Consider the following 26,547-nt stretch of genomic DNA (forward strand, 5'->3'; position numbering starts at 1 on the left):
AGGATGTGCTGGTTCAGTGGAATAATCCTGCTGCAGCCCAGGGGTGGGGAGGGGGGGGTTAGAGAAAGCCTGTGGTGCCCAGAAGGAAGACGGGCTGAGCCCCGGGGGACAGAGCAGCAGCTCCCACCACCTCTCCTCCCAGTCCCTCCATCTCCTCCGCCTGGCCACCGTGCTCCAAACCCCCGCTGCCCCAGGGCTGAGCTCCCCGCAGCCCGCAGTCCTCGCCAAGCGGTGCAGGAGGGCGGTGGGTCCCTGGCTCACCCCTGGCCGCAGAGCAGTGGGGACAGTTTGGGGTCCCCACACACAGCAGGACCAGGTGTGACTCCTGCTCCCCATCCCCCTGGAGCACTGGCCCTTTCAGATGGGTGCACCAGGGCTGCCCCTTCCTGCTGCCACCCCCCCGCACCAGCTCTCCTGTCATCCCTGGGGATGGGCAGCGAGCCCCGCGGGACAGGCATGCTGGCTGCTGGCTGGAGTCACTCCTGAAACCAGTAGCGACCCCCCCCCAGAAACCCCCACAGCCCCGGCTGCGAGCCCTGTGGCACCTCCCTGAGCTCTGCACGTAGGGGACGCAGCGTGGGTCCCCCAGGCTTGGGGCAGGGTGAACCAGCCACCGCATCCCTCCCCTCCTCTCGCGCACACACCCCCTCCTCCGGCATGACCCACATCACAGCCCCCCCAGCTTCCACGCCACCATCCAACACCCAGCGCCACGGCCAAGCCAAGATGAGACTTGCAATGGGGCACAGCCCTCCCCACTGCCCACGGCCCCGCTCCTCCTCTCCCTGCCCTCCACCCTTCCTTCCTTCCAACGCAAAAACTCAATGGCAAAAGAGTGCATGAAATCAAATAAATACACCCACCCCTCCCCGACCCTGTGAGCTCCCCCTGAGCCTCCGGCACAGGGGACCAGGCCAGCAGCGGTCACTCCCAGCAGGACCATCCCCTGCAGGAGCATCCCATGCCTGCTCCGGGCAGGCCGCTGCAGCTTTCCCATGGGCAGGCGTGATGACCGTGGCACCCCCAGCCACCGGCGGGCACCTGGGCTACCGAGGTGCTGTCCCCAGGGCTGCAGGTTGCGCGCCCTCCATCGCCAACCCCCCCCCTTCTCACTGCTTGGGAGGAAAACCTGCCTGGAGCCACGCAAGGAGCCCCGCAGCAGAGGTGGCCTGGGCGCGCGGGCTTGGCAGAGCTCGGATCTCCACCTGGATTTAAGGGTGATGAGCTCTCCCTTGCCCTGGGGCAGGCTCCCTACTCCTGATACTTCTACTCAGAGGACTCATTTTCCGTGGTGGCTCAGAGAAAAGGTCCCTTTCCAGAGCGCGGTGCCCACACAGGGGGTTCCCACGCCACCAGCCGTTGCCGCTCTGTCAACCAGCCCAAGGACAAACCAAACTGGCACCGTCGCAGCGGGGCATTGGGACCATCTGGAAAGGCTTTCCCTTCCTGCTCCGCCCCTGCACCCACCGGGCTCCAGCTGCCTCTCCCACGCATCCTGCGGAGGATGCTCGCAGGAGGACCCAGCAGATGGGGCATGCGTGTGGGCTGGGGGCCCTACCCCGTCTCAACATGTGACTCTACGGTTTGTGTTTCGTGTTCGACCTCAAGCTCCAGCCGATGGCTCTAGCCCATCTTAACAAACAAAGGCAGAAGAGAAAGGAAAAAAAAAAAAAAGTTAGTCTCAATGTTCCCCTCGTGGCTTCTCGGTGGTGAGCGCCCCCCCACCCCGGGGCGGGCGTCACCCGGGCACCCAGCTCTGGTTCGTGGGCTGCGGACCCCCGGGCAGCGCGGGCACGTTGAGCCCGTTCTGCGGTGGGAGAGCCGAGTCGAAGTTGAAGTCCATCTCATCGCTGTCCATAAAGTCATTCAGGATGATCGACTCCACATCGCACTCCAGGCTCCCGTTGAACATGTCCAGGTCCAGGTCTGCTGGGAACCTGTCTTGGCCCAACACTGGGGGGTGGACAGCCCCCGGGTAGGGGCCCTGCAGCGAATCCAGCAAGCTCATGTGTGCCCCTTGGTTATTAGCGTAGGAATGCAGGTGCCCGTGGTGCGGCATGGCCGTCATGCTGCACGTGTCACTGGGCAAGCTCATAAGGCTGACAGGATTAGCTAAGGCACTGGTGTTGACCGCAGGGTGGTGACCGGCTGGTGACGGGTGGTACAAAGCATTGCTCTTCATGAGAGAGCCCGAGTGGGACGGGTAGGAGGACAAACCCTGCTCCCCGCTCCCGCACAGCAACGGGTTGTGTCTGTGGCCACGGGCCGGCACCATGGGGCTGGCCTGCGGCAGGGGCAGGTCCCCCGGGACCATGCTCTCCTTGTGCGCGTAGGAGATGGAGGAGAGCAGGTCCTGCAGCGAGGCGTTCCTGTAGGAGCTGACGGGCGAGAAGGTGGCTTGCTTGTTCTCCTGGATGGTCTGCATGGGCAGGCGGCGCATGAGGCTCATGGCCGGCTGGCTGTAGATAGTCCCGCAGTAGGTGTTGGTGGCGGCCCCCATGGTGGAGCACTTGGAGTTGAAGGTGAAACTGGAGCTGCGCTGCCGCAGGGCGGCTGGGGGGAGCTGCTGCGAAGGGCTCATGGTGTAGCCGTCCTGCAGGTCCTCCAGCATGCTCTCCCCGAGGCTCTCGTTCAGGCTGATGGTGCCGGTCAGGTCGGTCAGCCGGGGCAGCTCCACGGAGCAGCGGGCGTTGAGGGAAGGAGACATGGTGCTGGAGGGGCTGGGGTACATCAGTGGAGAGGAGGGGGTACCGTCGTCCTCCTCCAGCTCATCCGGCTCGTGGTTGGACATGATGGGCGAGAGGCGCCCGCTCAGTGTGCTAGCCGTGGAGTTGGCCCGCGTCCTGAAGTCCGCCCAGGCGTCGTACTCGTCGCTGGCGTGGGACGCGGGGCTCTCCGACCACTTGGCTTGCTGGGAGGAAGGGCTGTCCTCCCCGCGCTCCTGCGTCACCTGCAGCTGCTTCTTTTTGCTGGCCTTCCCCTTGATGCGCAGGAACTTGCTGTTGTTGTCCATGGAGACCGCCCGCCGGCGGGGCGTCTTCCCTGTCTTGCCGCCCTCGGGGTTCAGCATCCACCAGGAGCTCTTGCCGGTGCCCTCGTTCTGCACGCGGATGAAGCGGGTGTGCAGGGAGAGGTTGTGCCGGATGGAGTTCTGCGGAGACAGCAAGGACAGAGGGGACGGTCAGCAGCGGCTCCAGAGCCCCAGGCAGGAGGGGGATGACCACAGGGCTGGGGGTACCCGGGGCATCATGGGGGACCTGGGCTCCATCCCCTGGGACATCACAGAGGGGCAGGGCTGAGCGGGCTCAGCTGGGGGGTCTCTCCCACAGCGCTGCCAGGCATTTCACGCCCAGGAGCCCACGGGTCATGGCCCTTTGCTGCATCCATCCGCTGTCTATTGTCAGCATGGTTACTGTCATGGCAGGGAGTGGGGGGAGTGTCTTTAGCATGTACCCCAGGGACCTGCACCAGCCCTGCAGCAGGCAAGGCCAGGTCTCGGGGGACTCTTCTTCCCTGGCAGGAGCCTGGGGAGGGACAAGGCAAAGAGGACATAGAAAGGACAAGGAAAGCAGAGGCAGAGTCAGGACCATGCACAGGTCCAGGTCTTCTCCGTCCCTCCCAGCCCTGGCCAACCACTCTGGGAGCAGAGCCCACCAGGATGCTCCCCACACAGCCTTGCCCACCAGCATCTCGGCAGAGGCCCCAGCCCCCTGTCCCCACCCCACCAGCTCCATGGGCAGAGGGACTCCCTTTCCCCACACACTGCCCCACACCGACCCTCTGGAGCTGGCTCCAAACCCACGTTCCTGCCCGGCATCGTTCTGCGATGTGCTCCCTCCTCCCTCACCGCCGGGCAGGGTGATGCATCGGCACCACCACAGCCCAAAGCAACGTGTCAGCACCGAGTAAGCCAGACCTTGTCCCCAAAACGCCCGTCACTCTCTGCCAGCAGGGCCGGGAGCACAGGCGGAGGGCGTCTGGTTCCCTGCGCCTCTGCAGCCTGGGACAGGGACAGAAGACACAAGCCCTGCCCAAGAAGCTGGGGGTACCACAGCACAGAGGGTCTGCAATGCCAGCTACAAACCCCACTGCCCACACAAGGCGGGGGACTGCTTTGCTCCCAGACAATCCTGGCTCCCTGCATCCACACCCAGCGTCGCGGAGGGGTTCACACCGAGCAGCACTACGTTCCTCTGGCTCTCGTCTGCCCTGTGGCGCCGAGCAGCACACGGGCCGGAGCGGGGATGGCCGTGCAGAAGGCAGGAGGAGGCAGGGAGCTTGCACCAGGGCCACATCCCAACGCGAACATCCCCAGCTGCCTCTAACCACGGGGCGACATGCTGGGATGCCCCTGGGGAGATGCCTTCAAAGCTCCGGCCAGGGGAAGAGCGGGGGTGAGGACATCTGCCTCTTGCAGCCCGTGGGATGCCGCTCCAGCTCCCCGTGCCTCAGTTTCCCCAGGGTCCACAGGGGAAAGGGAAGACGCAGAGCCCAGAGAAGCATCACCCCGCGGTGCTGCGGCGCTGCCGTGGGCTGGGGGCTCGGCAGGGGCTGCTGAGGGCAGGGAGCTGCTCCTGCCCCTGCCCAGCCGCGGGGGGACGGGGAGGGGGAAGGAACCAAAGTGCCGGGGAGAAAGTTTGGTGCCGTTGCTGGCGTACAGCGGAATACTAATGAAGAGGCGAGTGAGCTCCAGCCTCATCTATCATATTATGTAATGGCTTACTTCTCTGCACTTCATTTATTTGGAGATTGCTCCCAGGCTGGCTCCTCGCCAGCAGCCACCAAATCCAAGTCTACAGAAATCAATCTCGCGCTGACTGATTAAGCCGTGTTTAGAACTAATTGCTCCTTCGTGTGTGGGGAGAATAAATTACGGGCTTTAATTTCACATCTTTAAAATGCAACTGCAGGTATGGGCTAGCCGTTAACCCCTTCCTGCACGGCCCCCGGTACATCTGCGGAGGGGGCAGGCCGTGGCTGGCACGGATCCGGGAACAGGCTGGGACAGGCGGCGGTGGCTGCCCGTGCCACTGCTCATCGCCGTCAGCCAGAGCAAGCCAAGCCCTGGGCCAGCCAACCTGGCAGGGAGAGCTCTCCCTGACCCCCCCAGACACCTCTCCCTTCAGCCACAGGGTGACCCAAGCTCCTCTCCATGCCACCGAGCCGTGATGCAAGTGGCAGGGGACAGAGCATGTGGCCATCATTGCATTTGCAGAGCCAGAGCCCCCAGCCGGATCAGCCCCGTGGTGCCACCTTGCACCCACACACATCATCCAGGGGTGTGGGGACACCCCGGCAGGGCTTGCTGTGCACCCTTGTAGGTTTGGGGACCCCCGACATAGGGGGTCCCTTGCTGCCAGCGCTCCCCGGGTCTGCTCAGCCCCAGCGGCAGGAGATGCTGCAGCTCTGCATGACTGGGGCCGAGCTGCTGTGCCTGGCACAGAGAGAGGGAGCAGGGTTTGGGGGGTTTGGGAACACCACGGCTGGACGGGGGTGACATTCATCAGGGTGATAACCTCCTCTGCAACTCCCTCTGCTTGGCAGCTCCAGCACAGGGCACGCAGGCACCCAGCACCACCCATGGACCTGGAGCCATGGCGGGGCTGGTGCCGGGCAGGGGACCGGGCTGGCGGGGTCAGGCTGCGGAGGGAGAGGAGGGGAGGGCAGGCTGCTGCCTCTTCTGCAGCGGAGCTTCATTAACAGCCAAAAGACAGCAGCAATTAAGTGCAAGGCACGGCAAGCCTGGCTCTCTCCTCATTAGCACCCCGATGTGCTCAGCTGGCCATGGCTCGGGGTGCACGGCGCAGGGCAGGGGGCTGCACGGGGGCGGGATGGGAGCTTATTAACACCAGGCAGGCAGGGACCTCTTCACCCACCACCACCCCGGCAGCCCCCAGCCCCCTGCATCCCACAGCCCCCAGCATCCCACAGCACCCAGCATCCTAAAGCCCCCGGCATCCTAAAGCATCCCAAAGCCCCCGGCATCCTAAAGCATCCCAAAGCCCTCAGCATCCATGATCCCACAGCCCCCAGCATCCCACAGCACCCAGCATCCTAAAGCCCCCGGCATCCTAAAGCATCCCACAGCCCCCGGCATCTATGATCCCACAGCCCCCAGCATCCCACAGCACCCAGCATCCTAATGCACCCAGCATCCCACAGCCCCCAGCATCCCACAGCCCCCAGCATCCTAAAGCCCCCTGGCATCCTAAAGCCCCCAGCATCCCACAGCCCCCGGCATCCTACAGCCCCCAGCATCCCACAGCCCCCAGCATCCCACAGCACCCAGCCCCGGGCTGGCAGGGAGCAGTCCATGACAACACGGCCCGAAATGTGGGGCTCAGCTCCTGGCCAGGCCCTGGCAGTGTGAAAATGTGTGAGGGGACATCAGGGCAGGCAATACCTCCCTGGCAGCAGCTGCCTTGCACCAGTGTCTGGCAGATTTTCGGCTGGGTGCAGGGGAAGCAGGCGAAGGCTGATGCCAGTCCCAGGGTCTCCATGACGCCTCCGGCACTGCTCTGCCCCTCTCTGCCCTGCGACCCAAAGCCCCGCCGCTTCCCGCAGCAGCCTGCACCTTTGCAGGGCTGGCCGGGCCCTGCACCTTTGCTGTGTCTCCCTCCCCGTCCCCATCTGTCCCCATGTCGCCCTGCCATGCCCTGCCTGCCCTGCTCCGACGGCTCAGGCCCCTCGCCAAAGCAGCAAGACCCTCCTGGCACCCTGGCCCTACGTGGCACCGCAGCCCCACGGTACCCAAACGGCACAAGGCAAGGAGCATCAGTACCCAGCTCGCATCCAGCCCATGCCAGGGGGTGACATCCACCATGTCCCAATCATAGAATCATAGAATCATAGGATCATAGGATCATTCAGGTTGGAAAAGACCCTTGGGATCATCGAGTCCAACCACCAACCCCGCTCTACAGAGTTCTCCCCTACACCATATCCCCCAACACCACATCCAAATGAGTCTTAAACACATTCGGGGATGGTGACTCCACCACCTCCCTGGGCAGCCTATTCCAGTGTCTGACCACTCTTTCTGGGAAGAATTTTTTCCTCATGTCCAGCCTAAACCTCCCCTGCTGCAGCTTGAACCCATTCCCTCTTGTTCTATCGCTAATGACCTGTGAGAAGAGACCAGCACCAACCTCTCTACAGTGTCCTTTCAAGTAGTTGTAGAGAGCGATGAGGTCTCCCCTCAGCCTCCTCTTCCTCAAACTGAACAGACCCAGCTCCTTCCATCGCTCCTCATCAGATTTATTCTCCAGGCCCTTCACCAGCTTCGTTGCCCTCCTCTGCGCTCGCTCCAGCACCTCGAGATCTCTCTCGTATTGAGGTGCCCAGAACTGGACACGATACTCAAGCTGTGGCCTCCCCAGTGCTGAGTACAGGGGGACAATCACCTCCCTCCTTCTGCTGGTCACACTATTTCTAATACAAGCCAGGACGCCATTGCCTTTCTTGGCCACCTGGGCACGCTGCCGGCACCAGGCGCCAGCCCTCGCCCCCCGTAGCTCCGCGGAGGGGCAGGGGATGCTCGGGGTGATGGAGGTGAGGGCTGGAGGTGGCACCAGGGCTGCCAGGTGCTGCAGGCAGACCCAGGTGCTGCTCAGCCCTGGTTGGCACCAAGGGAGGATGAGGCTGGAGCCCGTGCCAGCCCCTGGCCACGGGCTGCTGGAGGCTTTGCCAAGCTGGAAGACCCGGGTGCCATCCCGGTACCCGTCTGCCGGGGGGCTGGCCCTGCTGCAGGGGCTGCCATGGGGCTGAGGGGGCTGGGGGGAGCTGTGGGCACTCACTGAGCCTCCTCACCCCCCCCCCAGGAGCCCTTCTCCACGGAGCTTCATTGTCAGGGGAACAGCCAGTGTGAAATCGGTCTGATTAGCAATTAGTCCCATTGTAAAAGGATTAGCCGGACCCTATTGTTTGGATGAGTGACTTGACTATCAATTTGCATCTGGCAGCGATGTTTTCTGCCGCTGCTGCTGCATCGCTGGGATGGCCGGGATGGCCGGGATGGCTGGGATCCTGTGTGTCCCCCTCCGTGTCCTTCAGAGGGGCCAGACGCTGCCCGCGGGGCTGTGCCCGGCGCGCGGCGGGTGCGGGGGGAACCCGAGACGGGCATCGACGCCAGGCACCGAGGTGCCCTTTGCAGCATCCCCAGCGCCCCGCCGATCCCCAGCATCCCAGTGGCGCATCCAGCCTGGGGATGCCCCCAGGGTCTCGGGGTGCGAGGGGGGGCTGGACATTCTCCTGCGTGTCCCGGGGGGAGAACGGGCTGGGGGAAACAAGCGCAATTCCAGCCAGAGCACGATTGCACAAGCCCTGCTGCGGGCCAGAGCTGGGGAGAGCAAATGAAGGGGGCTCTGTGGACCCTGCCACGTCCCCTGCACCCATCTGCTGTCCCCGTCACTCCCCCTTGACTGCCACCCCCCCTCACCCGGGGTTTTTCTGAGTAAAACCCCCAAACCCCAGCCTTCCCCCCACCGGCGCAATCTACTCCTCCCAATGGCAGCAGAGCCCAGTCGTGCTCGCGGAGACCCTGCGCATTCCCAGTGACCCCCAGCCCTGCAGCCAGGGCGCGTCGGGGTCCATCTGTCTGTCAGGGCTGCTGGTCCATCCAGCTAATGAGCCCGTTACCTGGCGGGGATTCGCACGCTGGTTAACAGGAGGAAGCAGCGACAGGGCCACTAACGAGCGAGCGCTCTGCCGGCCGCTCGCTGGCAGCACGAGGGTGGCTCCGGGGGTTAATTGATGCTTATTTACTTCTCACACATAAAAATTGCCAGCGTTGGAGGAAATATTCCAGGGGGCAGATGCTGCCGACAGCCCTGATGGTGCCTCATCCCAGGGGATGCCGTGCAGGGCTGGCGGTGGCACGGAACAGTCACCGGTGACACTCCTAAAGACGTAGTGATCGCCCAAGAAACGGCACTGCCCATGGGCACCAGCACCTAAGTGCAGGATGGCCATCACCATGGCCTCTTGGCACCATCCCCCGGGGATGGCCAGCCCTACTTGCCACCATCGGTGCGGGCCCTGTCCCCTCCCTCCTGCCCAAAAGCGGCTGGTGGGGGTGTGCAGCCCACCAGCGCTGGCACCGAAGCGCCGCATCCTGAGCCCGGCCCACGCCTGCCTGGCGAGCAGATGGCAGCTGGCACAGCATGGCCGCCCGCCCCGCGCGCCAGAGGGATGCCAAGCACCCCAGATGCTCACAGCATCCCCCCCAACCCTGCGACCAGGAGGGACAGTCCGTGCTGACAGCAGCTGCCTGAGGCAGCGAGCGGGATGCGGGATGAGAACCCCGACAGCCCCGAGGCACATCACCCCCCCCCCACCCACGGCAGCCCCCCCTGCGCAGGTGGGTGAACCCAGCGCCAGCCCCGAGGGGGGGGAAGTGGCACGGAGGAGAAAGATGGGGCGAGGGCAGTGTAAATCCAGCCTAACGCGTGACGAGGTTCCTACGGCTCCGCACCAGGCTCCCCAAGGACGGGATGCAGCCTGGCAGCGGCAGCGCACGGGGCTCAGGAGGGCTGTGAATCCCCACCGGCCGCTCTGCTGCGGGCAGCCCCACTGATCTCCCCATCTCCCCGCCGTCCCCGGGCTGGGGTGGCACATGCCAGCTCCCCGGCAAGGAGCAGCCCCCGGCACGGGGCTCAGCGAGGCAGTTTGGAGGAGCTGCCGCGTGCATGGGATCTCCTCTGTTCCGAAACTCAGCCTGTGCTCTGCACTGCCCCACAGCATGCTGGAGTGTGGTAGCCCCATAGCACGCTGGCGTGGGACTGCCCCACAGCACCCCCCCACTAGCCCTCTGCGCTGCCCCCTCCCACCCCCAGGCAGCCCTCTGCAGTGCCCTGTAGCCATGCAGCTGCCCCACAACCAGCTCTCTGCAATGCCCCACAGCACCCCATGCTGCGCCCCATAGCACCCCACAGCCATATCCCTGCAGCGCCCTATAGCAGCATCTCACAGCAAACCCACTGCAGCGCTCCATCACCGCTCGCAGTGCCCCATAGCATCCCACAGCCAGCCCCCCTGCAGTGCCCCACAAGCCCCCACCCCCCACCCCCCTGCAGTCTCTCATGCGCCCCACAGCCAGCTCGCTGCACCCCAGCTGGGGTCTGACATCTCCCCCTTGGGGAGCTGGGGCTGTGTCGCCCCCCAGCGTGTCCCCCCCCTCCCCACGGCATGGCTGCCAGCGCTGGGCAGGGGGACGGCAGGGGCTGCCCGGTGCCCCCGGGAAGGGCACGGCGGGTGCAGACGGGGGGCTCCCGCCTCCCCGCCGCGGGGGTCTCGCCGGCGGCTGCCGAGCGGAGGCGAGTGTATTCGGGTCAGTGCGTCGCCTGAGCAGAGCCGCTCTGACGTGCTGCTAATTGAACCAAATGCCCATTAGAGGCGTGACGGGCCGCGGCCGTCCCAGACCCTCCGTCGCAGGTGGCTGACACGCAAGGAGCCTGGAGGCCGCTCAGCATGGCCGGGCCAGAGCAGCTCCCGCCTCCTCAGGCACCACGGCCGGCGCGAAGCCCAGCCAACATCTCATTAGGAGCCGCTAATCATCCCCCAGGCGTGCGCTGGGCCGTGGAGAGGGGCAGCTGGGGCGTACGGGGTCCCCAGGCTGCAGCCCACCCCCCACCCACCCCCCGGGCACAGCCCCTCTCCAGACGCCCCCTGGGGCAGAGCGGGGCAGGGAGCAGGCAGGGGGTCCAGCCTTGCCCTCCTGCCCCATAGATCCAGGATGCCGTGGGGCAAAGCGGGGCTCCAGGCAAGCCCCAAGCTGTGGGGTGTAGCAGTGGAGCTGGGAACCCGCGCTGTGGGGCCAGGCTGGGCCAGCCTGGGGCAGATGCTTGCCCCCTGCCCATGTTCCTCTGCCATCCCCTGGGGCTGGGGGATGATGCGCCAACACCAACCTCTCCTGAAGGAGAAGGTCCAGGTGGAAACCATCACCGTGACCCCGACCCACAGCCAGGACTCACCAGCCCCATCCCACACCCCCAAAGCCAGAAGGAGCCTGGCTGTGGCCGCCTGGGCTCCGGGGAGGTTTCAGGACAGAGATGGGCACTGGATGGTCCCCAGGGAGAAGCCCGTCCCCTGCCTGGCTCCGGCCTGGTCCTGGCCCACCTTTGCCACCACCCCGTGGCTCACTGCGGCCCCCCACCCCCGGGGGCCTCCCACACCATGCTCCTCCTCGCCACCCCGCTGGACTCGGCAGCCCAGTTTGCGTTTCGCAGTTGGCTCGGTGCCTCCCTGACCACGGGCTCCGCAAGCGATTCCCAAACCCACCGGAGAAGCGACTGACGCAAATCAAACCACACAGCACTCGCCACCCCCCAGGCAGCCCCCTGTGCCCAGCGCTCGCCCCACAGCCCGGGGATGCTCAGCGGGGCATTCCCACGCTGCAGCCCCCACGTGCCCCACTGGGACAAGCCAGAGAGCCCCGGGTGGGTGCCGAGCCCCGGGTGGGCGCTTGGCTCAGCCCTTTCTGTGCTGGGGCCATGCAGCGGGGTGAGCCCCTGGCCCAGGTTGCCCAGAGAAGCTGTGGCTGCCCCATCCCTGGAGGGGTTCAAGGCCAGGTTGGACGGGGCTTGGAGCAACCTGGGCTGGTGGGAGGTGTCCCTGCCCAGGGCAGGGGGTGGCACTGGATGGACTTAAAGGTCCCTTCCCACCCAAACCGTTCCATGAGACCCCCTGCACACCCTCCAGCCAGAACAGAGCTGGCAGAGCGCGGGTTGGCCACATCAGGAGACACCTTATGCCCAGGCTGGAACCATCCCAGCGGTGGCAGGGCTGCCACCAAAGCAGAGGTGGTCGCCACGGCTGAGCATCCCTCTCCCGGCCCCAGTTACCGCTGCTGCCAAACAGCTGGTTGCTACCAAGTTCTGCAATGGGAGTGTTGCCGTTGCCATGGCAGCCGGTTTATTTTAGCCAGCTGCCATCACCCCATGTCCCATTCAAAACCAGAAGCATCCTCCCTGCCCCGGCGGGTCCTGCCTTGTCCCCGTCTCCGGGCACCTCGCTGAGAGCCCAGGGAGCACCTGCAGCGCCCACCCCCTGCGGGACAGCCTTCCTCTGCTGCCCAGGGGGATAACACAGCACCAGCATCTTCCTCTCTTCCCACTACGGCTACTGGGGCTCACACCAGCCCAGCCACCAGGTCCCAGTGAGGTGACTCGGGGGCTGGGTTCCTCCAGCCCAGGGGGAAGGGGGCGGATGCGTGGGGGCAGCGTCAAGACTGGCATCGGGTGGTTTCGGCGCTGGAGGGACGCCTGGATGACACCTCCGCTCCCACAGCCTGCTCAGAGACACCCCCCGCGCCGCTTCGCTGCTCCCTTGGCCAAAGCCTTGGGCTTCTGATGGGGCCAGCGCAGCCCCGAAACCCGCCGTGACTTTGCTGGGGCTGTGCGTGACACCTCCTCCTCTTCCTCCAGCCACAGCCCTCCCCGGATTGGTTCAGGACCGGGGGGACCCGAAGTGCCAGTCCCCGCTGCGGCTGGTGGGGAAAAGGTCCCTTCACCCCACGTTGTCTGTCCCAAGCCCTGTCCCATGGGGCAGCCACAGCCAGCACCCCGAGGGGACCGTGATGTCTTCCCAGCTGGGACCGTCCATCCTTGGAGCTACCAGGCTGTGCCCGGGGGGAGCAGAGGGACCGCGGGGGCAGCGGTGGACCCCTGGGGATGGTGTGTAACGCAGTAATCCCTCTGTATCCCCGGCAAAACTGCTGTCTCCCTGGATCCCCCCAGCACCCCCTGGCCTGCCCCACACACTCCCCAAAGGGCTCATTAGCCCGCAGCAGGGTGGCTGCGGATAACGAGCAGGCGCGATGGCCTCCTGGGGAAGTGGGCAGGGAGCGGGCAGGGAGCGGGCAGGGAACGGGCAGGGAGTGGGCAGGGCTGGGGAGCCCGAGGACCCTCCTGCGGGAACCGGGGGGCTCAGCAGGCGGTGGCCTGGCCCCAGTCCGGTGTCACTGTCCCCGCAGCCCCCCGCCTTGGTAAAGGCATGGGCTGCACATTTGGGGTGCAGAGCCCAGGGCCGAGCTCAGCACGGGACGTTGCGGGGGAGCCTTTCCCAGCACCCCAGGGGCAGTCACGCAGCGGTGGGTGCAGGGAGCCCAGCTGCGGGCTGGCCTCGGCACCGGGTGCCACCGAGGGACATGGCCCGGGCAGAGCGGGGCTGGTGCTGCAGCGTGCCCCGCTGCCGAGGTGATGGGCTGGCTCCACACTCGCCCTGGCTACGGGCTGCGGGCCTCGGTGGGAGGCAGGGGACAGCCAGGAGCCTCTGCTCTCCTCCTGCCTGCCCTCCCTGCCCCCAGCCCCACACATGGCCCGTGCCCCTGCCGTCACACGGCGCCAAAAGAGGGAAGGGGGGGGCTCGGTGGGGTGCTGGGAAGGTGGCTATGGACCAGATGAGCTGTGGCCGTGTGTCACACATCTCCGAGCCGGCTGGCCCGGGCACAGCTGCCCGCTCGCCTTTGGGCTGCGGCGGAGCCGGGGGCTGCTGGGCCACCTGCCCTGGCCAGATGGCAGGGGGACCTGGCGGTGCTTCCGGGCACGCTGCTGCCTGGGGATCTGTGCCAGAGCCCGCTGCGCGCCCTGCTCGTACCCAGCCCCGTGGTGATGCTGAGCGTGGGCTGGGGGGCTGAGAGGGCTCGCAGGGGGTGAGCATGGGGTCGGGCTCTGCCCCCTTTGCAGCGCCCTGCGATAGCCCCAGGCATCTCCCGCCCTCCCAGGCCAGCACAGCACCCACATCCAGCCTCCCAGTTCACAGCACCCCGACACTCGCAGCTGGAAAACACGTCCTCTCCCAGCTCCCTGGAAAACCTCGTGGCGCCGAGCCCCGTGCTGGGAACTGCCCCCCCACCCCCACCCCAGCACAGATCCCCTGCCAGGCTGAGCCCAGGCAACCCCTTCCCCGAGAGACCCGCACAGCCTGGCCGCGCCGTCCCCCCCCCCAGAGCCACCCCACAGCCGGAGAAGACCTGGAGCCTCCCTCGAGGGTCCCGAGGGTGCTGGTGAGAGACATTCCGCAAGGTGCCTGCATCCAGCTGGGAGACATCAAGCCCCCTGCCCTTGGGGACAAAACCCACCCGCCCCCCAGTGCCCCAGTCCCAGCCTGCCCAGACCCCTCTCCAACACGCAGGACCAGGTGAAACGCCTTGGAAAGACCCTCCCCACCATCAGCCACTTATCCAGTAATACTCTAATTACACCCCAGAGCTGGCCACCAAAATAGCTGCAGTAAATCACTCGGAGCTGCCATGTAATTTTTGCATGAAATTACAGTATTTTTTCCCCTGGGTTCAATTTCCTCCACACCAAGTTCTCACCGCAGCCAAATAATTAAAGCAGCCGCACTCCCTTTTCCTCGGGTACCATTTTAACTCCCCGCTGGCTGCCCCCCGCCGCCTCCCCTCGGCTGCCCGGTACCGGGGCTGTGGCTGCTGGGGACAAGGTGTGAGCGGGCACCGGCGGCAGCCCTGCCTGTGCCCACACCGAGGACGCCCAGAGCCAACACGAGCCGCTCCGGATCCAAAGGCAACACAGATCAAACCACGCTGAGAGACCCCGGGGAGACCCAGCACCCACCAGGGATGCAGGAGGCACCCCAAGCAGGATGCTGAGCCCCCGTAGGGCATCCAAACCCCACCAGGCAGAGGAGCCGGCTGTTCCCGGGAGAGAAACAACATGCCTCCTCTTCATCGCGTGCAGGAGGAAGGCGAGGGGAGCAGCGGGGCTCAGCCTGCACCATCCCGCTTTACACAATGATGCTCGGACACCTGTGGGAAGCGACCATCCTATGGGGTGCCAGGAAACCCCATAAAATCATAGAACCATAGAGTGTGTTGTGTTGGAAGGGACCTCTAAAGGCCATCTAGTCCAACCCCCTGCAGTCAGCAGGGACATCTGTAACTAGAGCAGGTTGCTCAGAGCCTCATCCAGCCTGGCCTTGAATGTCTCCAGGGACGGGGCCTCCACCACCTCATCTCGGGTCACTTGAAAAACTGGGAGAGATGTGGGTCCTAGCCACATGTCACCCCTGCGTCCTGCCCCGATGCACCGACCTGAGCAGCACCGCGTTGGCCTGAGCGGCAGCAGAACCCCCATACGCTGGGGGGTTTTCATCCAGCCCCATCCTCCCCCCCAAAATCCTCCAGTCAAGGCTGCACTGCTTTTCAGCCGGTGATCTACCTCATGGCTGGACTGCACCCAAACTAGCAAGGAAATCTGGGCACGGGGCCACACGCTGGGGCACACATGTCCCCCAAGGACTCACTCTCCAGGAGATCCCTGCCTGCCCCACGGCCCCACACCGGCCCCAGGGACTAGCCGCGGGGACCAGCCCCACGGGGGTGCTCGGAGTAGACGTGAGTCCCTCAGCTCCAGCCATGGGTCTTTCGAGGGCCCATAGAGCAAAGCCAACCCCTTCACAGACTCACAGAATCCCAGACTGGTGGGGTTGGAAGGGACCTCTGGAGATCACCCAGTCCAACCCCCTGCCAGAGCAGGGTCACCCACAGCAGGTGGCACAGGAACGCCTCCAGGCGGCTTTGGAATATCTCCAGAGACGGAGACTCCACCACCTCTCTGGGCAGCCTGTGCCAGGGCTCCGACACCCTCACAGCAAAGAAGTTCCTCCTCATGTTTAGGTGGAACTTCCTATGTTCCAGTTTGTGCCCGTTACCTCTTGTCCTGTCCCCGGGCACCACTGAGAAGAGCCTGGCCCCATCCTCCTGACACCCACCCTTTAAGTATTTATAAGCATTGATAAGATCCCCCCTCAGTCGTCTTTTTTCCAGACTAAAAAGACCCAAATCCCTCAGCCTTTCCTCATCAGAGAGATGTTCCAGTCCCCTCATCATCTTGGCAGCCCTTTGCTGTCCCCTCTCCAGCAGTTCCCTGTCCTTCTTGACCCGGGGAGCCCAGAACTGGACCCAGCACTCCAGTTGCGGCCTCCCCAGGGCAGAGCAGAGGGGGAGGATGACCGTCCCATTGCTGGCTCATGGTCATCCTGTTGTCCACCAGGACTTTCTGCCACGCTGTGTCCCACCCACAATCCCAGAAGGTTTGTGCCGGCTGTAGAGCAGGGACGGGCTTCCCGTGCTCCGCAAACTCCCCGGCAGCAAACTCTGGGCAGATGCAGGGAGATGCATCTCAGGGCGGCCCTTGGAGATAGGTCAGGCCATGCATGAAAAAGTGCCTTTTCCAAAATGCCTGCAGAGATTCCATCCCACCACCAGCCAGCACGGCCGGGAGCTCAGCGCGGGAGCACCAGGGTCCCAGCCCCGAGGCGGACGGGGACCAGACAGGCTGCCAGGACAGCGGGGACATCCCTGCTTCCAAATGCTCTCGGCTGAAAGACATTTCATGGAAGAGTTTTATCCTGATAAAAAAATCCCACTTCTTCAAGAAAACAAGTATTTGTATTAATTTGCAGGTTTTAGGCCCAAAAGGCGGGGCAGGAGAGGGTTTAGCAACGCAACACCTTTGGGTGACAGGAGAAAATATCCATCACGGGGACCGGCTGCGCAGCGCAGCGATGTTGCAAGAAGCGCTATTTAAAAGATGTCTGTGACAATAACGAGCAGTTTCCAGCCACCAGCAGCGCCGGGTCCACCTGCTCGGGTCAAGCCCATGGCACCCCTGTCCATCCCGGCAGGTTCGCACGCTGTCCCCGCTGTCCCCACGCCGCTGTGCCTCTCGCAGGACACTGCTCCACACCCCAGCACGCAGCAACGCCCGCCGCAGGCCGGCTCCAGCCACCCCTCCTTCGGCCACGTGAGGTGACACATCCCCAGCCACCCCGGCGGGGTCCAGCCTGTCCCCTCCACCAGTGCCAGCTGCCCCACACCAGCCCCTGCAGGCGGAGCGCCCCCCTCGGCAACACACTGCAGCACAGAAACCTTCCCAAAACCCACACAACTCCCTTTTTCCCACTCCCAACTTCCATTTTTCCTGTGTGCATGGGACACAGAGGGGACAAAGCCCTGTGTCACCAGCACAGCCCACCTGGGACAGGCAGGAACCAGCCCCTGCAGGAAGCAGAGACCCCTGTGGTCACCCCCCTGGCACCACGCCGGGAGCCAGCGTCCCGCAAGGATGGGGACAGGGAGGCAATGGCATGAGATGCTGTCACAGCTGTCACCATGTCCCCGCAGAGCCAGAAGCACAGCAGGAAACGGCCTCCCGCTGATGTGTGTCCCCCCCGGCCCAGGCGAGCCTGAAGGCACCAGGTCCTGATCTGCGCACCACATCCCCCTCCCTGAGGGAAAGGCAACCTGGAGATGCCGGCACAGCCGAGATGCCACCGCACGTGGTACCCTCTGCTGTGGGGCCCCGAGGGACATCAAGCACCTTTGAAACAGCAGCCCTGTCCCCCAGGTGTCGCGGAGCAGGCGGCTGCCGGTGACAAGAGTCCCCCTGCGCCGTGTGCTCACACTCACGCATGCAGACGTGGACCCCCGGGCGAGACGGGAGCTGCCAGCGGGGCTGAGCCTGTCGTGCCTTCAGCGTCACCCAGGCAGCCAAAAAGTCTCGGTCTGTGGCCAGGGCTGCACCCTGCGGTCCCCGGCTGCACGCAGGCCCCACTGCAAGAGACGGCGAGGAGACACCGGGGGGGCGAGCGCAGCCCCCTCGCCCCGAGCGTCCCACATCACACGCTCGTCGCATCTTGAATCCACCCCCCCCACCCCTCCCCCAGCACACGCTCGGCGAGCCAAAGTCACGCACGCAGAGCAAGGTCACCGCAGGGCCCCGGGGACGTTTCTGCAGCCCCAGCCCCATCGCTGGCAGGCAGAAGGGATGCTGCCCTCACCCACCCAGCCCAGGGCTGCTGCGGCCAAGGGAAACTGAGGCACGGGGGGGGGGGGGCTGCGGCAGAGGGGGGTCGCCGGCAGAGCTGCTTCTCAGCCGTTGCTCAGGAGGCAGCGCTCTCCCCACCATCTGCCCCCTGCCATGGCCCAGAGCCTCAGCCCCTGCCCCACGGCCATCCCAGACGTTGTGTCCCCACCCTGCTCACAGCCAGGACCCACGGAGACGGTCAGGGAGGTGATGGCACCCTGGGGTGCTCCCCGAGGGGGATGTTCTTAGGGCTCACTGACACGGGGTGAGGGGCTCACGGCTGCGGGCGGCTCGTGAGCGGGAGAGGGTCCTGGAGGAGGAGAGGGATGGGGGGATCCATCCCTGCTCTGCCCTGCAGAACACCCATAGCAGCGTGCCATGGGGGCAGCCAGGGAGCTCCCCGGGGGCTCCCGGCCCCCATTTGATGCTGAACAGGAGCCAAAATCCAACACGGTCTGGGAGGGGAGATGGAAAACGCTCCATCTTCCCGGGGCCAGGGAGAAAGAGCAGCCACCGGCTGCTGCCCCTGGATGTCACCAGCCTGCAGCGAGGTGTCACACTTCTCCCCGGCACATGCGCAGGGGCACAACACGCACCCACCCCTCATGTGTGCACCCCCAAACCCACACCTCCCCCTACAATGCCCAAGCACCCCCCCTGCACCCCGTCATCCCCAGCCCCCCGTGCCCCCCGCCGCCCACGCCAGCATGCAGACGCGTGCCCCGACACGCACGCCGCCTGCGCTGTGACTCACTGGCCCCCCCGGCAGCAGCTTGCCTCGCACCTGCCAAGAACGGGCCCCCCCTCTGGCCGCCCCCGCAGCTCCTCGCTGCTGGGGTCTCGCCAGCCTGAGCTTACTCACAGCGCAGGGAGCCGGCAGGAGGGGGGTCACCCCCACGCACATCAGCTGCCCGGAGTGGGGGGGGGCTTGCAACCTCCCCGCCATGCCCCAGCAAGCGTGGGGCTCGTGCCACTCATTGCTCCCGCACCCCAGTGCTCCCCACCGCCGGCACCCTGCAGCCTCCAGGCACCCGCTGAGTCCTTGTCGGGTCACTGGGCAACTGGTACCGGTTGGGGCTGACCTGTTGGAGGGCAGCTCTGCAGAGAGGGACTTGGGAGTCCTGATGGGCACCAAGTTGCCCATCAGCCAGCAATGTGCCCCTGCGGCCAAGGTGGCCAACGGGCTCCTGAGGGACATTAAGAGCGTGGCCAGCAGGTGAAGGGAGGTCATCCTCCCCCTCTGCTCTACCCTGGGGAGGCCACATCTGGAGCGCTGGGTCCAGTTCTGGGCTCCCCGGGTCAAGAAGGACAGGGAACTGCTGGAGAGGGGACAGCAAAGGGCTACCAAGATGATGAGGGGACTGGAACATCTCTGTGCTGAGGAAAGGCCGAGAGCCCTGGGGCTGTTCAGCTGGAGAAGAGCAGGCTGAGAGGGGATCTCATCAATGCTCAGCAAGAGCTAAAGGGTGGGTGTCAGGAGGATGGGGCCAGGCTCTTCTCAGTGGGGCCCAGCGACAGGACAAGAGGTAACAGGCACAAACTCGAACATGGGAAGTTCCACCTAAACATGAGGAGGAACTTCTTTGCTGTGAGGATGGCAGAGCCCTGGCACAGGCTGCCCAGAGAGGTGGGGGAGTCTCCGTCTCTGGAGACATTCCAAAGCCGCCTGGAGGCGTTCCTGTGCCGCCTGCTCTGGGTGACCCTGCTCTGGCAGGGGGTTGGACGGGATGATCTCCAGAGGTCCCTTCCCACCCCTGCCCGTCTGGGATTCTGTGATTCTGCACACACAGCCCTGTCCGCAACTTGTGCCACCGCGGCCGAGGAGGCCACTGGGCAGGTTATGGACCCCTGGCGTCACCCCGCATCGACACACTCACACGCGCATGCAGGGTTGCACCGATGTGCTTGCACCCTGCGGGGCTGGTGCTGTCAGCACAGCTCCACCACAGGGACCCCCCCGTGGGACATCCCCCTGCCTCGGCAGCTCCGCAGGATCCCGCTCTGCTGGATCTCCTCGGTGCAGGCAGCACAGGCCAGTGCAAAGCGAGCCAGCCCTGCCCGAGGCGATGCACCCCACGCGGGGGTGCAGGAGAGGTGCTGTCTGCGAGCAGGTCTGGGGTTCCCCCCCCAGAATCCCCCCTCGCAGACAGCCCCTGCTTGCATGCACCCCCCCGGCCCCAGCGCACAGGGCAGAGCAGAGGATCCACGGGGAAATCCTGGCCACCGCCGCACTGCAGGCTCCCATTTCATCCAAATACAATCCACCCCCCCGGCCCCGGGGCCGCGGCGCCTGGCTGGGGCCCCCGCAGCTGGCCCGGGCAGGGCTGAGGTCTCCTGCATCAGCGAGGGAATTTCCAGGCTCCTGATCCGCTGCTGGAGACAGCACCTGGAGCTGCCACTGTCACAGAGGGCTCCCAACCGGTGAGGGGGGGTTCCTGACCCCCCCCCGCCCCGGGACCCAGCGCTTCCCCCTGTTCAGTGGGGCTTAGCTGGGCTTCTGCTCCCTCCGAGACTCGCCCCGGGAGCAGAGGGATTTGCCACTTGGGATGGGATGGAGCAAAGCTGTTAATAGAGCGAGGGGGGTGATGGCATCTGCCAGGACACTTTTCTGCCCGCTGCGTTCACCCCAGGACGGGCTCACGGCATGAAGGGCATCGCCTGGTGGAAAACGGCCCCAGGACCAGCACAGAGTGGGATGCTCCACACGCCTCACCAGTGCCCTCCTGGAGGTTACCAACTCCTGCCAAGAGCAGTCGCTCGGAGGTGACCAGGAAAGGGAATTACCAGTTCTCCTGGACACTCTCAGCCTCCCTTGGCTATTCTCCCCTCGGGAACAGGGACTCCCCCCGAGCCCAGCCACAGTCCCCAGCTGCAGTGCAGGGAGGGGGTGGGACACGTGGCGGGCGCCGTGTCCCCAGTCTCTGCCTCTGCTCCCACCTCAAGCTGCCCACCCACTGGGCTCCCCAGCACCAGGCTGACCCACGAGGCACCTTCAGGGAGGAGAGCAGGGACCCGGATCTGTGCGTGCCAGGCAGGGCTCCCACCCCCCAAAGGCCATTTGCCGTATCTTCCCATCCTTGGCTCTGGAAAGGACCTGCCAGCCTGTCTCCACCGCTCAGCCACAGCCACCCAAGGCCACCACGGGCCACCACACAGGCACGGCCCTTCCATGGGTGCTTTGCTTTCGGGTGGCGAGCGGCTGGGCACGGCAGAAGGCGGTGGGTGGGCTGAGGTCCTCCTCTACCTGCCTGCCAGCGCCGGCTCCCGGATGCTGGGTTACCCGGGAAACGGCGGATGACATCGCAGGGGAGGCAGGGAAACTCTGCCCGAGGTGTTCGGGATGCCATCGCCGTTGCCAGGGAAACGGCGGGCGACATCCCGCAGGTGAGGGAGGGTGGCGAAGCGGGGGGCCGGCAACGCACCCCGGCTCCCTCTGCCTTCCCTTCCTGAAAGGGGGTCCCTGTCCTGTGCCAGGTGGGAACATGCCCTGGGGGTGGGCAATGGGGTTGGCCTCCACCTTGCCACCCCCGCCCGGGTGATGTGGAAGGGATTTTCCCCTTGGGGACATTGTCACCCCGCCTGGGGCTGCTCTGCTGGGCTGGTGGCAGCAGGGAGAGGAGCCCTGCGAGCGCTTTGCTGCCCGCTCCCCCGCCGCCGCTGCCCGCTCGCTTTGTCTCCCCGCAGCCATGGGGGACACCTTCCCCTGCCTGCAGCTCCCCAGCATCACCCCATCCTTCGGGAGGCTGCCGGGGGCCAGGAGCAATCCCCCCCACCAGGGAGAGGGAGCTTTGCACCCCCAGCAGCACTCCCGGCTTGCCTTTGGGTTAAACTGCAGCCTCTGCTTTTCCCTCCAAGGGGGCAGAAGCACCGTGGACGCCCCAAGATTTCCCCCGATGCCCCAAACACCTGTGGTTGTAAACAGCTGCTTGCCCCCAGTGGGGATGCACCGTTACCTCAGGCAGGGTGTCGTCCCCCCCTCCCCATTTGATCACACGGGGTGGGCAGGAGAGCCACCGCCGCAGCCCGTCACGGCGGTCTCTGGGCTGCGCTTCCATATGCGCCGGCTGTAGGCGCCGGGCAGGCAGCGAGCTGCAGGGATGCTCCCAGACCAGGCATAAAACCAGCAGGACCAGGGGTAAGGAGTCAGCGGAGCCACAACGGGAGGTGTTGGGGGGTAAAATGCCCGATGCAGCCTCTACCCGCCCCCCGCGCCAAGCACAGCCCCGAAAATGAATCAGCAACCGCAGGCAGCCGGCGCAGGAGGCAGCCGCACCTGGGGAGGCAGCGGGGTTCCCTGTAGGATGCTGCAAGGCAACGGGAACACAACAATCCCCCCTCGGAGGAGTTCAGCCACCCGAGGCGGAGCAGTTTAACCTGCAATGGCAAAAATTACATCAGCCGGAGCCTGCCGGGGCAGCGGGTCCCGCGGGCGCTGGAGGGAGGATCCGTCCCCACGCTGCCACAGCCCCGGTGGGGGACGCTCGCACCCTGAACGATGCGGGGGCCGGCGGGTGGAGATGCTCCAGGTCAGGCCGTGAAGCATCTTCGGGGCTGTTTTTTAGTGCTGCTGAGTCTCCCTGGAGCAAGAGGCCCCGAGAACCCAACCCGCCCCGCCGGCAAACCGGCAGCGACGCCGTGGGCCACGGGGCGCAGCCCCTCGCTGCCACAGCGTTCGCGGTCCCAGGACCCTCCTCAGGTCCCCGCTGCCAGCGCGGCTGTCTGTCAGTTGGAGGAATCAGACACTTGGAACCAAAGCCACCAAAAAAACGTGTCGGGGGTGGGTTGTGGTGGTGTTAAAGTGTCCAAAAAGGGGCACGAGGAAATGGTGCCCCAGGAACAAACCAGCCCTGGGCTGCAGGGGGACGAAGCCCCGCGCCTGAGCCCCATCCACAGCCTTCCTGGACATTTGTTTTAGGGTTTTTCCTGGGGGAGCGATGGGCTGGGGTGCCAGGGAGGGCGACGGAGGATGCCGAGGCACAGGGAGAAGGTGTGGAAGCAGTGGGAAGCAGGAAGGCTCCCTCCGAACTCCTGTCACCTTGAAGCTCATCCCGAGGGGTCCAAGCACCCGGAGTCATGCCTCAACACCTCTAACTGGGGGGGACACCTCCAGCAGCTCCACGGGGTCCCTGGGCTGTGGGCATCTGCCAGCGGTGCCAGCCCGGCTACAACCCCCTGCCAGCGTGCCAGCTCTCCCGGCAGATTTGGCGGGGAGGGGGGGAACGGGACACCCCCATCCCGGTGACGTCCGGGCTGTTTCCCAGGGGACCTGGCAGCCCTTCAAACGGCCGCCTTCCCCGCGGGGGCCCCCACCCGGCTCCCACGCGCTGCCGGCCTCCCGCCTTCGTGACACTGAGCTTTAATTGAATTAGACGGTGCTGCCTGGGCAGCGCAGCCTGCAAACCATCCTCGAATTCCTGGGCACGGCGCCCGCTCGCTGTCTGCAAGCCCATCCCCGTCGTCCCCCCCCCCGCTCCCAACCCCATCGCCTCCTCCCCCTGCACTGACCCAGAACTGAGGAGCATCCGACCCACCACCCCCTGCCCCGAGCGAAGGAGTGGGAGAGGGGGGTCTGGCCGGTCTCAGCGGGGCTCGTTACACACATGATGCGGTTGGAGGGCACAGGGCCCAGGGGGGACACCCCCCACGCCTCCCCCCGGCGGGGTCAGCTGCGCGGCAGCAGCCGGCGAGCCAGCCCGTCCCCGCGCCAGCTTCCTCCGCTACAGAATGTACCGAGGGCCCTGCAGCCCCAGCCAGGGACACGATGTGCTCCCCGCTCCAGGCCCTGTTTTTCCTGGCCGGGCTCCTGCTCCGCTGGCGGCCGGGCCCTGTCACTCAATGCAGCTTTTGTTCCTTCCCCGCTCGCCTCCCTTCACACCTCCATCCCACCCCTTCGGCCCCTCCGCGCGCCCTCCGGACCCGGCCGTGACCGTCCTTGGCTGTGACCGTCCCCTGGCCTCTCCCACAGCTCCGTCGCCGCCTTGATGGCTTTTTCCTTCCCTGCGAGCGCTGGCCGCGGCAGAGGCGATGCCGTCCTGCTGTCAGGGCAGCCCGGCATCTCCAAACCCGCAGGCAGCATCGGGTACCCGCCAGAGCTCCCAAACCCCATCGCCCAGGAGGCAGGAGGACGTTGTGCCCTTTCTCCGGCTCACGGCCTCATCCTGCTCCGTGCACAGCCCATGGTTAACGGGTCCATCCATAACTCACCCGCGTGTTTTGCGGGGCGCAGGGTACAACCAAGGCGAACGTCTGCCCCTCGCAGGGCTCAGCGCCGTGCCAGCCCCACCGCTCCCCACGCTGATGCTGTCCCGGCCGTACAGCACGGATCCCCCCCTGCCCAGAACCCCCGGGGACACCCGTCCCCGCTGACACAGGGGTGAAACCCACCAGCGATGGGGATGTGGGGAGGGCAGGACCCCGAGCTGCCCGCGCAGGAGAGCTGAGCATCCTTCGAATCCTGACACCGCTGGGAAATGAGTATTTGAGATCCCAGTACAGCAGTTCATTCCAGCTTCCCAGTTTAAACATTTTCTACAGTAAAAGCAAATTAATCGCTAGGAACCAGAGCTGCCGACCCGTCCTTCAGCCCCGCGGGAGCTGGCTCCCGGCTGCCCAGCGCCGCCCGTTTTCCTGCCCTCCCCTTTCAGCCAATTTGCTATCTTGGCCGGTTGACCCAAATTTGCTTTTCCTTTGTGGCAAAAGCCTCCCCACCAGCAGATGCTGCCCAACTGACCCAAAACCCAGCTCCCCACAACCCAAACCTTCACTGACCCCAGGAGCCATCCCCACGCCCGCCAGCTTGGCACAGCACGGCACGGCCAGCACCGGGATCCCAGTGCTGCTCACGCTGGGAATGGTACAAATACAAATACCCCAAAACGCCTGGGCGCAGCTGTGGGGCTGTAAAGGGTGAGGATGAACAGCAACCGTGTCCCCAAGAGCATCCCTACAGCCACATGTGCCACCGCTGCCTCCCCAGGCCCCAGAGGGGCTTGTCAGGGAGGCAGAAGGGACACGCTCGCCTGGGCAGGGCCCTCATCACCCCCAAAATCACCGGCGGGTCTGGCTGCCGAGCATCCTCACGGCCTGCGCTGGGGCAGTCGCCCGTAGGGCTGGGAGCCCCCAGCTCTGCAGTTCCTGGGGAACCCCCAGCAATGCAAACCCTCCCCGTGACAGCACCACCGCCCCCCCCACACACCCTGGCATCACCCAGCGCTGCTCCCTCCATCTCTCCATCCCCCCATCCCTCCATCCCACCATCTCTCCATCTCTCCATCCCCCATCCTTCCATCTCTCCATCCTCCTATCCCTCCATCCCTCCATCCCCCATCTCTCCATCCCTCCATCCCCCTATCCCTCCATCTCTCCATCCCACCATCCCTCCATCCCCCTATCTGCTCACACCCCTGCCCATACCCCGGCAACAGCCGAACCTGCTCCCACCTCCAGGCACCCCACGATTAAGCCGGATGGCATCGCTCCTGCCTCCCCAAAGCCCCTCTTTTTTTTTTCTTTTTGGACACCCCCCCACACGCACTTTTTTCTTTTGCGGCTGCTTTCCTCCCTGGCGGCTGGGGAAAGGGGGGGGGGGGGGGGTCTTTCCTGCATCCGTCTGGCAGCGGAGCCCCTGTCGCCACGGGGGCATTAGCAGCAGCGCTGCGGGGAGCTCCCCGGGGAGGAGTAAGTGGATCAAAGGGTTTTAGCAGCAGACGGCTCCCAGACAGATCTGGATCGTCTTCAAGGCGGCCACTTGCGGCTACAAATGCACTTTCTGCCTGCCGCTCCCCAGCCAAAAGTTTCACACCGGTTTTGATGGCGTTTAACCCCTCGCTGCTCCCGGCCCCGCAGCCGGATCCCGGCTGGATGGGGGGGGGGGGGTCTCACACACACACACCCTCTGCCGGGCAAATCCAGCCCCGCAGGAATGCCTGGAGGGCTGGGGGTGCTGTGTGGCTGTGCAGAGACAACCCCCCCAAAAGATGGGGTGTCCCGAGCCGGGCAGCGAAACAACCCGCTTGCCGGTCCTGCCCCCCCCCCCCACCTCCCCCGCCCAGCACCGTGACAAGGGGGAAACTGAGGCACGCAGCGTCAGGGAGAGGATGAGGATGCTCCTGGGCACACGCTCAAACCCTCTCCTGCATCTCCTCCCCAGCCCCTGGCAGCAGGTGACAGACACCGCTCTGTCCCACCCCACCGTCCCAGCCAGCCTACCCCCCAACCATGTCACCCCCAAAGCTGGCCGGCAGCGTGGCGAGGAGCCGGAGCAGGGAGAGGCTTTGTTGGAGTAAGGCTGCCATGAATTATTCAGAGCGCGACGATAATTATAGGAGCCCCCTGGTTCTGCTCCCGCGCCGCGGGCAGGAGCAGGATTCGTGCTGTGGGGAGGGCTGGGGGGCAGGGACAGGGGTCCTGGGGATTGCGGCCATCACCAGCCCCATCTCCCTGGGGCTGTGGGGTGACCCAGCGAGGCAGGAGGGGACCCCAGGCACCCTGCCCCCCCCCTGCTGAGGAGCCCCCTGCCCCAGACCCCCGCAGCTGGATGCCTTGCTGGTTAAACTGGCAGCTCTGGGGAGCCAGGCTGGCCCCACCGCCGGCGCTGCCCACCCCGTGGCGGCTGCAGCACCCCACACTGCCCAGCCCTGCGCCCCACACTGCACAGTCCCGTACCCCGAACCCCCCAGCACTGCACCGCGGTCCCCCCACAGCGCTGTACCCCAATGTC

General features: G+C 65.4%; 1 protein-coding gene across 1 annotated transcript in view; it reads right to left on the bottom strand.

Moving 5' to 3' along the window:
• Positions 1-886: 886 nt before the first annotated feature.
• FOXO6 (forkhead box O6) overlaps positions 887-26,547 on the bottom strand; it is a 39,677-nt gene continuing 14,016 nt past the window's right edge. Inside the window, exon 2 of the mRNA XM_054223700.1 lies at positions 887-3,151. Coding sequence (XP_054079675.1) covers positions 1,739-3,151 — 1,413 coding nt within the window. The 3' untranslated portion in view covers positions 887-1,738. The remainder of the gene's footprint in view (positions 3,152-26,547) is intronic.

The sequence above is a fragment of the Rissa tridactyla genome, chromosome 18 (assembly GCF_028500815.1).
Source record: "Rissa tridactyla isolate bRisTri1 chromosome 18, bRisTri1.patW.cur.20221130, whole genome shotgun sequence".
Lineage (NCBI taxonomy): Eukaryota > Metazoa > Chordata > Aves > Charadriiformes > Laridae > Rissa > Rissa tridactyla.